At 42.8% G+C, this 14742-nt stretch overlaps 1 protein-coding gene across 2 annotated transcripts in view; it reads left to right on the top strand.

Annotated features, from left to right (window-relative positions):
• The window catches only part of LOC130291504 (uncharacterized), a 39304-nt gene that overhangs the window by 11625 nt on the left and 12937 nt on the right, over positions 1 to 14742 (top strand). For both annotated transcript variants that reach the window (XM_056540273.1, XM_056540272.1), the window contains exon 2: positions 2136 to 2337. In XM_056540273.1, coding sequence (XP_056396248.1) covers positions 2308 to 2337 — 30 coding nt within the window. In that variant the 5' untranslated portion in view covers positions 2136 to 2307. The remainder of the gene's footprint in view (positions 1 to 2135; positions 2338 to 14742) is intronic.

The following is a 14742-nucleotide window of genomic DNA, read 5'->3' as shown; positions in this document are numbered from 1 at the left end:
TGTGGTTGAAAGTAACATCTTTATGCAAGAACTCAAGGAGAAAGACAAGGACAAGTCAGCTAAAATGAATCAAACAGCAATTACAGAGCAAAAATATTTCAGTAATGTAATGATTGTGGTCCAAATATGCTTAGGGAAAAAGCCCAGTGCATTACTCTTTCACCGTATGGCTCCCTTTATCCTAGACCTCAGTTGGGGGCATTTATCGGCTGACTTGGCAGACACAGCACCGAGGGAATAGGTCCAGGGATCAGCCGATGAACAGGCAAATGCTGGATGAACTACCCTACACCAGATGTAAAGTTCATCCAATCACTGCAGGCTGCTCTGTAACCCCCTCCCCTCTTTTTAAAGGCAGAAGTCCGATAGACAAGACAGGAGTGTCCCGCCCTCACTTGCTGGAATTTGTCCCAGACTGTGCTTCAGCTGGGTCAAAAATGATACTACAATCGGACAGGATTATGTCGTTGATGGTATAGGGACCCCTAGTGGTCTTTTTTTTTATAAGCCATGATTTCTGTAAAAAGGAGATAACATGTTTATGAAGTATATTAGAAGGGTTAATGTTTTGCCAAGATGTACGACATATAAAAAGTTTTAGATTCTGCCAGTGCCCATTTTAGATGTGATGTAATACTGGGTGGTAAAAATGTAAAAACTTATATTCATGGACTTTTTGTAGCACCTAGGTGTGTTGTCACCTACTTTCATTGCAGCATCTCCATTAGTTGTGCTATACAGAACCCAGATATATAGTAATAATAATAATATACTGTACCTTGATAACTCATCTCAAACATTGTCTAGATAAATAGTGCCATGTATTTCACTTCGTGCCAAAGTAAAAAAACAAACAAAAAAAAACTGCCACTTATGATGCTGGCAAACCCATGCAGAGAGATTTGCCAATATATAAATATATATACTGCATATATATATATATATATATATATATATATATATAGAACTTACAATGCAAGTGTTGATCTATTTTATATATCCAGTACAAATGGAAGCATAGGCAGTAGAAGAAATATTGTAAGTCTGGAAAGTTTCGTTTTCTGCTACATTTGCTCTACTTTTTACTTCTGTTAAGCACTTTAGTGAAGCCTAATATCTTTTATAGTATGATTTAACTTATACACAATTTAATGTGTGAACATAGTAAATCTCGAGGATTGTAAAACATAACGTATTTTTCGCCGTATAAGACGCACTTTTTCTTCCCCAAAACTGGGGGGGAAAAGTTGGTGCGTCTTATACGGCAAATACGGCGGCGGTCCCTGCGGCAATCAACGGCGGGGACCCACAGCTAATACAGGACATCACCAATCGCGGTGATGCCCTGTATTAACCCTTCAGATGCGGCGATCAAAGCTGACCACCGCGTCTGAAGGGAAAGTGACCCTAATCCAGCTGCTCAGTCGGGCGGTTTGGGACCGCTGTGGTGAAATCGCACAGCTTACAGGACACCGGGAGGGACCTTACCTGCCTCCTTGGTGTCTGCTCCGTGCCGGGATCCCCTGCATGGCCGGCGCTCTCCTTCGTCGTCATCACATCGTCGCGCACGCCGTCCCATCATCCAATTGGAGCAGCGTGCGTAGCGACGTGATGGCGGCGACGGAGAGCGAGGATACCGGGCAGCAGAGACGTTCCGGAGCGACGGGGGCACCCCGGGGACGCGGCAACAGCGATTGAGGGCGACATCCAGGGCAGCGGTGACGAGCAGTGACGGGTCCGGTGCGGCGGGGACACGTGAGTATTACCTCCTATACCAGTGGTCTTCAACCTGCGGACCTCCAGATGTTGCAAAACTACAACTCCCAGCGTTGGCTGTCCGGGCATGCTGGGAGTTGTAGTTTTGCAACATCTGGAGGTCCACAGGTTGAAGATCACTGTCCTATACTTTACATTGCATTCGGTTCAGAATCTTTTTTTTTCTAGATTTTCATCCTTTAAAATTGGGTTCGTCTTATGTGCCGGAGCGTCTTAGATGACGAAAAATACAGTTTATAGGATTAAAGGACTATTATTCATAAAATGACATTTCTTGAAATATTTTTACTTCCAAATTCTTCAGTATTAATTTGTTTTGTTTCTTTTGTAAAAAATTTAATATTACCTTTTCACTTCAGACAGCCCGAGCTCTTGCAGAGACCAAAAAGCTGAGGCAGCTGTAATCTGAGTTCCTATGACACTATTAACCCTGCATATGGACAGTGAATGAGTCAAGTCATCTGCAACAAAAATTCTTCAAGTCTGCAACCTTCATGTTGATTTAGAGCACTACCTCCTCCCTATTTCCACATGCTGAGGAGGGCAAAAACTCCATTATGGGTATGTTTGGTAAATGTTTTGTCTGACCCACTAAAATCTTACTAAGGCTAAGTTTCCACTTGTTTTTTTTTTTTTTCTGGCAGTTCTTGAGCCAAAGAAAGAAGTGTATTCAAAAGGAATAGGACATACAAAGGAAGGACTTATACGTCTTCTCCCTTATGGATCCACTTCTGACTTTGGCTCAAAAACTGCAGTGGCCAGAAAAAAACAAAACAAGTGGAAACTTAGCCTTAGAGCTCATGTACTGTACATGACTGTCTTACAGCTCCTTACCATCTCCAAGTTCTACATGTTGTATGGATATACGTCTACAAGGTTCTTCCATTTACCACTAATATCATGCATACACATACATAAGTCTTTATAAGTTATCCAATAGAAATACAAATATGGCGTGCTCAATTGGATGCATATTTTGTTGGTATTCTCCAGCTTTTGGGAATTAGTAGCTTGGTTAAATGATGCTATACAAGGACATGGACGTTTATGGATACATAATGCAGAACTGAACTGAGTACTTCAGGCATTTTAATGAAGTTTTCTAATGATGAAACCTATTTTTAATTGTCTAATAAATAATCTTAATTTGGTAAATAAAATAGTTTTGCTACCTCTCTGTGGTATTTCATGCTTTCCTTCTATTCGTTTCTTCATTGCCATACTTCCTGTCTGGTCTATATCTTGTAATGAACTTCATTTTTCTGCTGCACACTCTAGCTGGGATTTTAGCCAACTGTTTTGCCCTCCCACTATGTAAGAGTGCTGTGGGTGTAATAGATAGTTATATTGAAAAAAGTGTAGTGGGAAAGAAATATCCCAGCTAGACTATAAAGCAGGAACAGGAAGTTTGTTATAGGATGTACACCAGACAGGAAGTGGGGCAATGGAACACAGCAGTTTGCGTTATGCGCAGGTAGTAAAATCATGTTATCTAACATTATATACTTATTTATAAGACAGTTACAAATAGGTTTCCTCATCGGCAAACCCATTTATGTAAAACTATGCTGGAGTAAGATGTGCCAAATGTATTATGAGGCCCACACCTCTTAATATGTATTGAGAGGCAAATTTATTTGAAAATGAGTTTAGTAAAAAAAAAAAAGTTAAATTCCGAAGGTTCCTTGGTGTCTAACCATAGTGTTTACGTACACCCTTATTGAAGATGCAAAACTGAAAATAAATAGGTGTGAAGGATCCGAAATACATAGCTATACTACAGGATAGATAACTGTATTACTAGGATAGACTATGCAGGGAAGGTAGATGCAAACCATGGCTTAATTATGGCTCACATTATGGCCAAGGAATTGTCAGCTGATCTCTGTATTAAAGGGGTACTCCACCTCAAGACATCTTATACCCTATCCAAAGGATAGGGCATAAGATGTCTGATCGCGGGGGTCCCGCCACTGGGGACCACCGCAATATAGCATGCGGCACCCACCTGTTACTGCTCCGGAAGCGCTGGAGGGTCTGGCTCTCGACCACGGGAACGGAAGATTGTGATATCACGACTCTGCCCCCGTGTGATGTCACGCCCCGTCCCCTCAATGCAAGTCTATGGGAGGGGGTGTGACGGCCCCTCAATGCAAGTCTATGGGAGGGGGCGTGACGCCCCCTCAATGCAAGTGGGCGTGATGTCACATGGGGGCGGAGTCGTGACGTCACGATCTTCCGTTCCCGTGATCGAGAGCCAGACCCTCCAGCACTTCCGGAGCAGTAACAGGTGGGTGCCGCATGCTACATTGCGGGGTCACCAGTGGCGGGACCCCCGTGATCAGACATCTTATCCCCCTGTCCTTTGGATAGGGGATAAGCTGTCTAGGGGTGGAGTACCCCTTTAAGGCATTTCTAGCACACCAAGTACTGGAAATACAGCTTACCAGGTCTAAATAAAACCATATACATTACAGAGGTATGACTAATAGCACTAAAGTTCTAATCGTTCAGAAAGAAAGAAACTGATGATACCATGTTTATTGTGCACCAGTATATTTTGAAAATACGTGAACCATCTATATATCATGGCTTTATTGCAGGATTACAGTCAAAGTTGGGTGAGTGAACTTTTAAAGATGCTGGATGTACTACCCTACACCAGATGTAAAGTTCATATACAGAAGCTCATAAAAGAAGTCTGAGTATGTATCCCTTATGTGATCAGACTCATGTTACGTGAACCATGTGGTTTCTACATTATACAGGACCGTGAAGTGGCTTACACTGCTGGTCATATAGGGCCTCAAACAGTTACCTGGCGCTAGACACTGGCTGAGACTATTGACTCATTTGCCAAGCGCCTGTAAGGTTGAATTACATTCACTAACATAGATGAAAAAATGACTGGAATTGTTACTGCTATGTTCTGGTTTCAATGAACCTTTGCTGTGAAACATTACACTGGCCTTTAAAGAGTACCTCTCAGATCCCACAAAAAAAAAAAAAAAATATATATATATATATATATATATATATATATATATTTATATTTATATCTTATTTGATACTGAGAACCTAATCCTGACCATGTACATCTAATGTTTATGCCTCTATCACCTATATTTATTATAAAAATACCTCTTTTCATTATCTCACAGTGTTACTTATTCTCTCAGGGGAAGGGGGCGTGTCCCTCCCTTGTGGTGGTGGGAGGGGATTGGTGGGTCTGCTCACACAGCCTTGTCCATGAATCATCTCTTGCCCGTGACTCATGGACAAGCCTGATGCTGCTGCGAGAATGCTTAGTGTCCCGGTAGGTATGGGGACCCCTAGTGGTGGGATTTTAAGGAGCTGTTCTCTTTATTAAATATTCAAAAGTTTTAAAACAACCATATTACAAAAGGTCTTTAATTTTCATCAGTAACAACATGTAAAAAGTTATATATAATGACCTATGCAGAGAAACTTTTCCATAAAACCACCCCTCATTCAGATGTTTTTTTTTCTAGTGATACTGTATCTGTATCCCCCCAAAAATACCACTTTTTGGTTCAATAATCTTTGGGTGGTTCACTGTCTAGAATAAGAATGCAGTGCTGTATGTGATTGTAGTTGATCACGATCACCGGGATGTGTCCCCAGCGCTCTCAGTCAGGTGCGCATGTCGTCTGCCGGGAGACGACATGCACTCCATTCATACCTATAGGAGCACCGATGATGCCCGAGTGCTGTACCCGGGTCTTTTCGGCGCTCCCATAGGAATGAATGGAGCGGGTGCTGGCTTCAGCATGTGCTCCTCACTGAGCGCCAGAGTCCCATCCAGGTGATCACAGGGGGCCCCAACGGTCGGACCCCCTGCGATCAGCTACTTATTTCCTATCCTGTGGATAGGGGATAGGTTTTTTTTTTTCACCGGAGATCTCCATAACCTCTGATCAGCTGTTTAAATGGGAAATGTCTATGAAAACGGCATAAGAGGTTCCAAAAATTATAGACAATCTCCTCTATTTTTAGGTAATTTAGAAAGCTTTTTAGTGTCATTAGAATCACGAGTAAAAACATTGTGTGACAGCTGAAGGGTAAGTTCATAGAGATAAATGATGAATAAGATAAAGGGGTCAACACCTGCCCCTGGAGACAGAAGTGCAATGACATCTGGGTTCTGCGCTCACCACCCTTGTACAGCTGTTGTATGTCACTTAGTGAATAAAGTAAACTATACATGCAATATATGCTGAAGACATCAAGGCTTCCTGGTCTGCAGATACACGGGATTTTCTGAAAGTGCTAACAAGGAATAGACAGAGACTACTACTATGCTTCTCTTCCAGAATGGTTATCTAAAATATAATAATGGACTCCACTCTTCTGGACAATTACGAGTCAAAAAAAAATTAAAAATTACTACGTGAGTAGATTTTAGAAAAGTGCTTTGGAATACGCTAAAAAAAAATCTACTACGGAGCTTGATAAATCTCCTTCTAAGTCATTCAGATTGTTTACATGCCTTTTTTTTTATGTGTCTAGCTTCTGTATCTGTCTCACAAAACCCTCTGTTTGATGCTCACTCATTCTGACATACAATGCTCAGGAAGGGGCGTGTCCAAGGAAAACACTGAGCTCACTCTCACTCCTCAAGCATTCACTTCCTCTCTGAGTCTGCTGTGCTGTGTTGGGTTTTTCATCCAATCACTTTTCAACCCCCTCCACTTTGTTTTATTAGAAAGGTTGATATTATACCAAGATGTACAACATATAAAAAGTTTTTGATACTGATAGTGCCCATTTAAGGCTGCAGCTGGTTTTGCACTGCATAGACTAGGTTGCAGCAAAGTCTAACATGGCCCATGGGTATAAAAGCTATCTGTGATTCTATGCAGGGAACTACTGTTCACAGCATTACTAAAGGGAGAATGCTGTAACTTACAGGAAATGTATCGCCTAGATTTATTTTTTATTATTCATTATTTTTTTTATTTTTTTTACAGATACTTAAACATGTTCTTTTTTTCTAATTGGTTTCTATTTTCTGTTTTTTTTTTAATTACATTTCTTGTTATGGGGCCCACCATCCTGCCTGAGTTGTTTTATTTTAATTTAGAGAAATGCTTTACTGCAAGCCCCATAGACATAAGCAATAATATACAGGATCTGTCTCATTGATATGAATGGAAAAGTGTTGGGCATGCTCTGTGACTTTTACAGAGGTTATTCCACTAGGAGAGGGAGGCTGAGCTCTGAGTTTAAGCTATTGTGAAGATACTGCCTTATCTGTATGCTGGTGTCACCTTTTGCGGTAATGATAAACAGAACACTTTCCAGCAGTTTCCTCCTTATCATCACAGACAGAACAGGAGGCCTTAACTTAGTTTTAGATCAGCAATAATAAAGTGAAAATTAAAAAAAACAAAAACATCACCAAAAATTCTTAAAAATAAAGTGTTACTGTCATCACAAACAACTTTTGACATGTTGCTTAGACCGGCGGGGAGCTCAATGCCGCCCGCTTCTTCAGCTGAACTGCTAAATGCAGCAGGTCTCACGAGAAAACTAGTGCAGTCAACAACTTTTGACATGTGTGTGCAAAATGTCAGAAGGTCTTTCTTTAACGATAGTAACCCTTTAATTGGGCACTGTCAGAATCAAAAGCTTTTTTATATATTGTAAATCTTGGCAAAACATTAACCTAATATACAGTACTTCATAAAAAAATGTATCTCCTTTATATAGAAAACATGGATTATAAAAAAAAAGACCACTAGGGGGTCCACATATAATACGGAACATAATTCTGTCAGGCTGCAGCATTATCTTTGTCCCAGTTGAAGCACAGTCTTGGACAAAATCCAGGAAATGAGGGTGGGCCTAGCACACCTCTGTGCTCACTCCTGTCCTATCAGACTGCAGCAGGAAAACCGAGAGGGGTTACAGGGCAGCCTGCAGGGATTGGATGAAGAGACACAGCACCGCACAGCAGACTCAGGGAGGAAGTGAATACATGGTGAGTAAGGCTTGCTTGGGACACGTCCCTTCCTGAGCAGTGGATGTCAGAACGAGTGAGCAGCAGAACAGAGGGATTTTTGAGCCAAATATAGAAGCTAGACACATAAAAAAGACATGTAAAACACAGGTTAATTCAGTTCAATAGAACAGCATTGATCTGTATGAGGGTTACAATGATTTTTCCTGAATGTCACCTAAGGAGACCAATAAGTTCGAAAAAAAGGTTAATAAAGGCTTAAAAAAAAAGTTAACTCTTTCTATGTTAAAAATTTTATTCACTCCCCTTTTCCAATTTTCCATATAAAAAAACATATAAACATAAAAAAATAAACATATTTGGTATCACCATGTGTATAATTCTCCAAACTATTAAAATATACAGAACCCAAGAATTTTGGGTTTTATAATGACATCACATGCCAGAATAAATTAAAGAAAAAGAGATTAAAAAGTTATATGTGTCAGACAATGGCAATCTAGTTTAGAATAATTTAAAATTAGTAAAACATGATAAAAACTATACGAATTTGGTATTATTGTAATCTTGCAGATCTAAAGTATCAAGATAACATGTAAGTGAATGGCATAAAAAAAGAACACCCCCTTAAAAAAAAGAACTCCCCCTAAAATAGCAAACTTTGGTTTCAAAGCATGTGTTATAGAAAATGAAGGAATTCATTGCAAAGTATAATTAGTCCTGCAAAAAACAGGCCCTCATATGGGTGTATAGATGGAAAAAATAAAAGAGCTATGGTTATTAAAGTGCAAAGAGGAAAAAACGAAAGTGCAAAAAAATAAACAAAAAAAAATGGCCCCCGGTCCTTAAAGGGTTAAGACAGCAGAGAGAAAAATATTGCCTGCATTATGGTGCTGTAAAATCTGGTATGTGTCTGGTTACAGAACTTTGTGATGATTGTTATATATCTCTAGACATGTAAAACCTCACGTTTCCAATAGAGTATATTGTCTTTTCATCTTCCTATATGGTCTTCCTTATTATATCAGTACTGATTCATTCCTGCCGTAGTAAAATCATGTGACAAGCAAGTGTCACTAATACAAAGGATCTAGGAGATTTGTCTTGGCATATGGGATCGCACAGTATGTAGTGTTTCATAGTGTTTTGAAATCATTTTCATCTAATAAAAGCATGGATGAGGAATGTGATGTAAAATCTATCTGTTTCTAATTGAGCTATTTCTAATGAAACAAGGCCGGAAAGTTTTCTGAAATCCGTCAATATCTTCAAAGTAATGATTTATGTCAAGACTTTCCATGTGTGCTGTACCTTATTCCCAGCCAAGGTATCTCTTATATCCAAGAACTAATGTTTCCATTTTACTACTCATGATACTGTGGTGTCCCAGTACAGTATTGCATACCGTACCTAGTGTAGAGGTCCCCAAAGTCAGAGTAACTATGTTCAGGTAGGGTTCCTCAGGTGGGACAGCCCCTAGTCGCCTCTCCTCAACTCCATCTTTAATAATAATATATGTGTATATAGTTAATAATTATATATATATATTTTATAGTAATGTCGGTCATGTGACCATGCTAGCCACCTCTATGGCATGTTGGAGGACCTTTGGAGGTCCTTGGGTCATGTGTTACCCACAAATCTCTGTAATAGTGATTGACATCAGTATGGACCAATTAGCATTAGTCCAGCCCCTGCCCATATAAGGGAGCTGCGTCCAATTATCGCTCTCTTGGGTTGCTGCTCTTGTGGATGCCGGACTAACAGGACGGTGCTACACAACTTTCAAAGACACGCTAGGCCTCAAAAACCTGCCGGCCTCAGCTGAACCAAAACCGTGAGTTCAAACCTAAATCCCCGCTAATGCTAGCGTGACTACTGGACCGCAACTAACCCCTAAATCCAGTGGAACAGCACACAGTACTAAAAGACTCTAATGCTAAAGTCCCAACCTTTGTCAATCTCCAAGGAAAGCTGTCGTTATGCTGAGAGACTGTTATGTTATTGAAGCTTGCATAAAACCTTCAGTAAAAGTTAATACTGTTTCAGAAACTCTCCGGTTGTGGACAATCTATTCTTATTATCTACCTTCATATCGCTCTTGGGAAGGGTGGCGGTAGGAAAAGCAGTATTGAGGAGCCCTCACCCTGGCGTCACGAATAGCAAGGGTTAACAAGCACCCTTTAATTACTGCACAGCTAAACTCCCCATACCCTACACCCCCAGGCTATCACAATACAGTCAGCTATTGACTCTCCATGCTCAGTTAAAGGAGTACTCCGCCCCTAGACATCTTTGGATAGGGGATAAGATGTTTGATCGCGGGGGGCTCATCGCTGGGACCCTCGCAAGCTCCCTGCAGCACCAGGCGTTCATTTAAAACGCCGGCTGTTGCATCGGAGGCTCGTGACGTCAGGACCATGCCCTTTGTGATGTCAAGGCCACGCTCCTTCAATGCAAGTCTATGGGAGGGGGCGTGATATCATTATTTATGTTGCACGTAAAGTGATCAGCAGTTATGTTAGGCCACGTTCCCATGTGCCTCCACGGCCGGACTGGGACCAAAAATAGGCCCGGGCAATTTAGATAAAGCAGCCCATTTTGGTCATAGTTTGGTTATAGTTGGGTAAAATAGGGTATATATAGGCATACATAGGTATATATACATAATTATAAACATTAACATAGCTAAGACAATTTCCCATAGTTAACACATGTACCTTTGAATAAATCATATAGTTACCAAATAACAGTATATGAAGAGGAAATATTATCACTATACATATTACCATCATACTGATACTGACTAAATCCTATATACTGAGACCAATATTACCAATAACCAATTACCAACCAGTATATAAGGAGGAATAATATCACTATACATATTACCGTCATACTGTTACTGACTAAATCCTGTATACAGACTAATATTACCAATAATATCAGTATATAAGGAGGAATATTATCCCCATACACATGACCGTCATACTGTTCTGATCAAATCCTGCATATTGAGACCAATATTACCAAAAATACCAGTATATAAGGAGAAATATTATCACATACATATTACCATCATACTGTTACTGACTAAATCATGCATATTAAAAGAAACATTTCTCACTATATAGTGACCTTATAATGGTAGATATCAGCTGTACACAGGCTCTGCAGACCATATAAGTTATTACATACAGTTACACCAGGTGACATCTTCCCTTATTGGAGTCGTTCAGTCTCCCTTTTCTTCTCCATCTGGCCCAGACCGTCATGATGATTTCTTTAAGCTACAACTCCTTTCCACAGAATCTGCCAAACAAACATTTTAGCCTCTGCACTTTTCCAGCACCTATAGTGCTCCATAATGGAATAATAATCCCTTTGTGTCTCACACAGTAGAGTAGATAGATATGTGTGTGGGGAAGAGAGTTAGGTCACTCCAGTAAGTAGACAGACCCCTTTAACAAGTTTTCCCCAATACACAGGTGCCCCAAATAGGTAGGTCCCCCTGTAGATAGTTACTCCTTGTAGATGTAACCCCCTTTAGGTAGATGTAGTGCAGCAGCCCCCTTTAGGTAGTTAAATTTCAGCAGCCCCCTTTAGGTAGTTGAAGTGCAGCAGCCCCCTTTAGCTAGCTTTAGTGCAGCAGCCCCCTTTAGGTAGTTAAAGTTCAGCAGCCCCCTTTAGGTAGTTGTAGTGCAGCAGCCCCATTTAGCTAGCTGTAGTGCAGCAGCCCACTCTAGGTACTTGTACGGCAGCAGCCCCCTTTATGGGCTTGTAGTGGCAGCCTCCATTGTAAAAAACATACTCACCTGGCTCAAGTAGTCCACAGCATGGCCTCTTTTCTCTTCCGTCCTCCGGTCTGTGCTCCGCCACATGACAATGACGTCATTCATGTGCCGGAGCGCAGAGGAAGGATGCACTGCCTCTTGGGGCCGTCCGCGATATCGAGAGTGATTGACAGGACGGGGAGCCAACGGCTCATCGTTCTGTCAAACAGCTAAGCACCGCATTTAACTATAGGCGCGTAGTGCTTTTTTTTTTTTACTTCAGTGCCTTCTATCTGAGGTTTATGCTGCAAAATGCTGCTACATGTATATTGAAGGACAACTGCAGCGGAATTACACTTATCCCCTATCCAGCAGCCCCCATCATATCGCGTCGGTCCCGACGCTCATCAACGGCCGGGACCCGCGGCTAATACCACACATCGCCGATCGCGGCGATGTGTGGTATTAACCCTTTAGAAGCGGCGGTCAAAGCTGACCGCCGCTTCTAAAGCGAAACTGAAAGTGACCCGGCTGCTCAGTCGGGCTGTTCGGGACCGCCGCGGTGAAATCGCGGCGTCCCGAACAGCTGACCGGACACCGGGAGGGCCCTTACCTGCCTCCTCGGTGTCCGATCGGCGAATGACTGCTCCGTGCCTGAGATCCAGGCAGGAGCAGTCAAACGCCGATAACACTGATCACAGGCGTGTTAATACACGCCTGGGATTTGTGTAGAAGATCAGTGTGTGCAGTGTTATAGGTCCCTATGGGACCTATAACACTGCAAAAAAAATGTAAAAAAAAGTGTTAATAAAGGTCATTTAACCCCTTCCCTAATAAAAGTTTGAATCACCCCCCTTTTCCCATAAAAAAAATAAAACGCGCAAAAAAATTCAAAAGTCCAAAAAAGCGTATTTTGGTCACTTTTTATACCATTAAAAAATGAATAAAAAGTGATCAAAAAGTCCAGTCAAAACAAAAATCATACCGATAAAAACTTCAGATCACGGCGCAAAAAATGAGTCCTCATACCGCCCTGTACGTGGAAAAATAAAAAAGTTATAGGGGTCAGAATATGACATTTTTAAACGTATATATTTTCCTGCATGTAGTTATGATTTTTTCCAGAAGTGCGACAAAATCAAACCTATATAAGTAGGGTATCATTTTAACCGTATGGACCTACAGAATAATGATAAGGCGTAATTTTTACCGAAATATGCACTGCGTAGAAACGGAAGCCCCCAAAAGTTACAAAATGGCGTTTTTTCTTCGATTTTGTCGCACAATGATTTTTTTTTCCGTTTTGCCATGCATTTTTGGGTAAAATGACTAATGTTACTGCAAAGCAGAATTGGCGACGCAAAAAATAAGCCATAATATGGATTTTTAGGTGGAAAATTGAAAGGGTTAGGATTTTTAAAAGGTAAGGAGGAAAAAAACGAAAGTGCAAAAACTGAAAAACTTAAGGGGTTAAAACAGCCATAAATTAATTTCTTCCAGGAATCCTAATGACTGCTGCTTTGTCTGACAACACTGACTAATTTCCACAACATTAGCAGCTGTCCAAACAGTGCATGTAAATGTATATAGTTTCAGTATAAGCATAGTAAGTGTTACGCCTAGCGCTCCGGGTCCCCGCTCCTCCCCGGAGCGCTCACGGCGTCTTTCTCCCTGCAGCGCCCCGGTCAGTCCCGCTGACCGGGAGCGCTGCACTGTCTTGGCCGTTGGGGATGCGATTCGCACAGCGGGACGCGCCCGCTCGCGAATCGGATCCCAGGTCACTTACCCGTCCCGGTCCCCGGCTGTCATGTGCTGGCGCGCGCGGCTCCGCTCTCTAGGGCGCGCGCGCGCCAGCTCTCTGAGACTTAAAGGGCCAGTGCACCAATGATTGGTGCCTGGCCCAATTAGCTTAATTGGCTTCCACCTGCTCCCTGGCTATATCTGATCTCCTCCCATGCACTCCCTTGCCGGATCTTGTTGCCTTGTGCCTGTGAAAGCGTTTAGTGTGTCCAAAGCCTGTGTACCTGAACTTCTGCTACCCATCCTGACTACGAACCTTGCCGCCTGCCCCCGACCTTCTGCTACGTCTGACCTTGCCTCTGCCTAGTACTTCTGTCCCACGCCTTCTCAGCAGTCAGCGAGGTAGAGCCGTTGCTAGTGGATACGACCTGGTTGCTACTGCCGCAGCAAGACCATCCCGCTTTGCGGCGGGCTCTGGTGAAAACCAGTAGCCTCTTAGAACCGGTCCACTAGCACGGTCCACGCCAATCCCTCGCTGACACAGAGGATCCACTACCTGGAAGCCGAATCGTGACAGTAGATCCGGCCATGGATCCCGCTGAGGTGCCGCTGCCAAGTCTCGCTGATCTTCCCACGGTGGTCGCTCAGCAATCGCAGCAGATTGCCCAACAAGGACAGCAGCTGTCGCAGTTGACCGCCATGTTACAGCAACTTCTGCCTCTGCTACAGCAGCAACCATCTCCTCCGCCAGCTCCTGCACCTCCTCCGCAGCGAGTGGCCGCTCCTAACCTCCGCTTGTCCCTGCCGGACAAATTTGATGGGGACTCTAAACTCTGCCGTGGATTTTTGTCTCAGTGTTCCCTGCATATGGAGATGTTGTCGGACTTGTTTCCTTCAGAACGGTCTAAGGTGGCGTTCGTAGTAAGCCTTCTTTCAGGAAAGGCCTTGTCTTGGGCCACACCGCTCTGGGACCGCAATGATCCTGCCACAGCCACAGTCCAGGCCTTCTTCACTGAACTCCGGAGTGTCTTCGAGGAGCCAGCCCGAGCTTCTTCTGCCGAGACTGCCCTGTTGAACCTGGTCCAGGGTAATTCTTCAGTGGGCGAGTACGCCATCCAATTTCGTACTCTTGCTTCCGAGTTATCATGGAATAACGAGGCTCTCTGCGCGACCTTTAAAAAAGGCCTATCCAGTCGCATCAAGGATGTGCTGGCCGCACGAGAGATTCCTGCCAATCTGCAAGAACTCATCCATCTAGCTACCCGCATTGACATGCGTTTTTCTGAGCGACACCAAGAGCTCCGCCAGGAAAAAGACTTAGATCTCTGGGCACCTCTCCCACAGTATCCGTTGCAATCTACGCCTGGGCCTCCCGCCGAGGAGGCCATGCAAGTGGATAAGTCTCGCCTGACCCAGGAAGAGAGGAATCGCCGTAGGGAAGAAAATCTCTGTCTTTACTGTGCCAGTACC

This window comes from Hyla sarda, chromosome 9, assembly GCF_029499605.1.
Source record: "Hyla sarda isolate aHylSar1 chromosome 9, aHylSar1.hap1, whole genome shotgun sequence".
NCBI lineage: Eukaryota > Metazoa > Chordata > Amphibia > Anura > Hylidae > Hyla > Hyla sarda.
The sequence above is the reverse complement of the archived record's forward strand: the minus strand, read 5'-3'. Positions and strand labels throughout refer to the sequence as shown.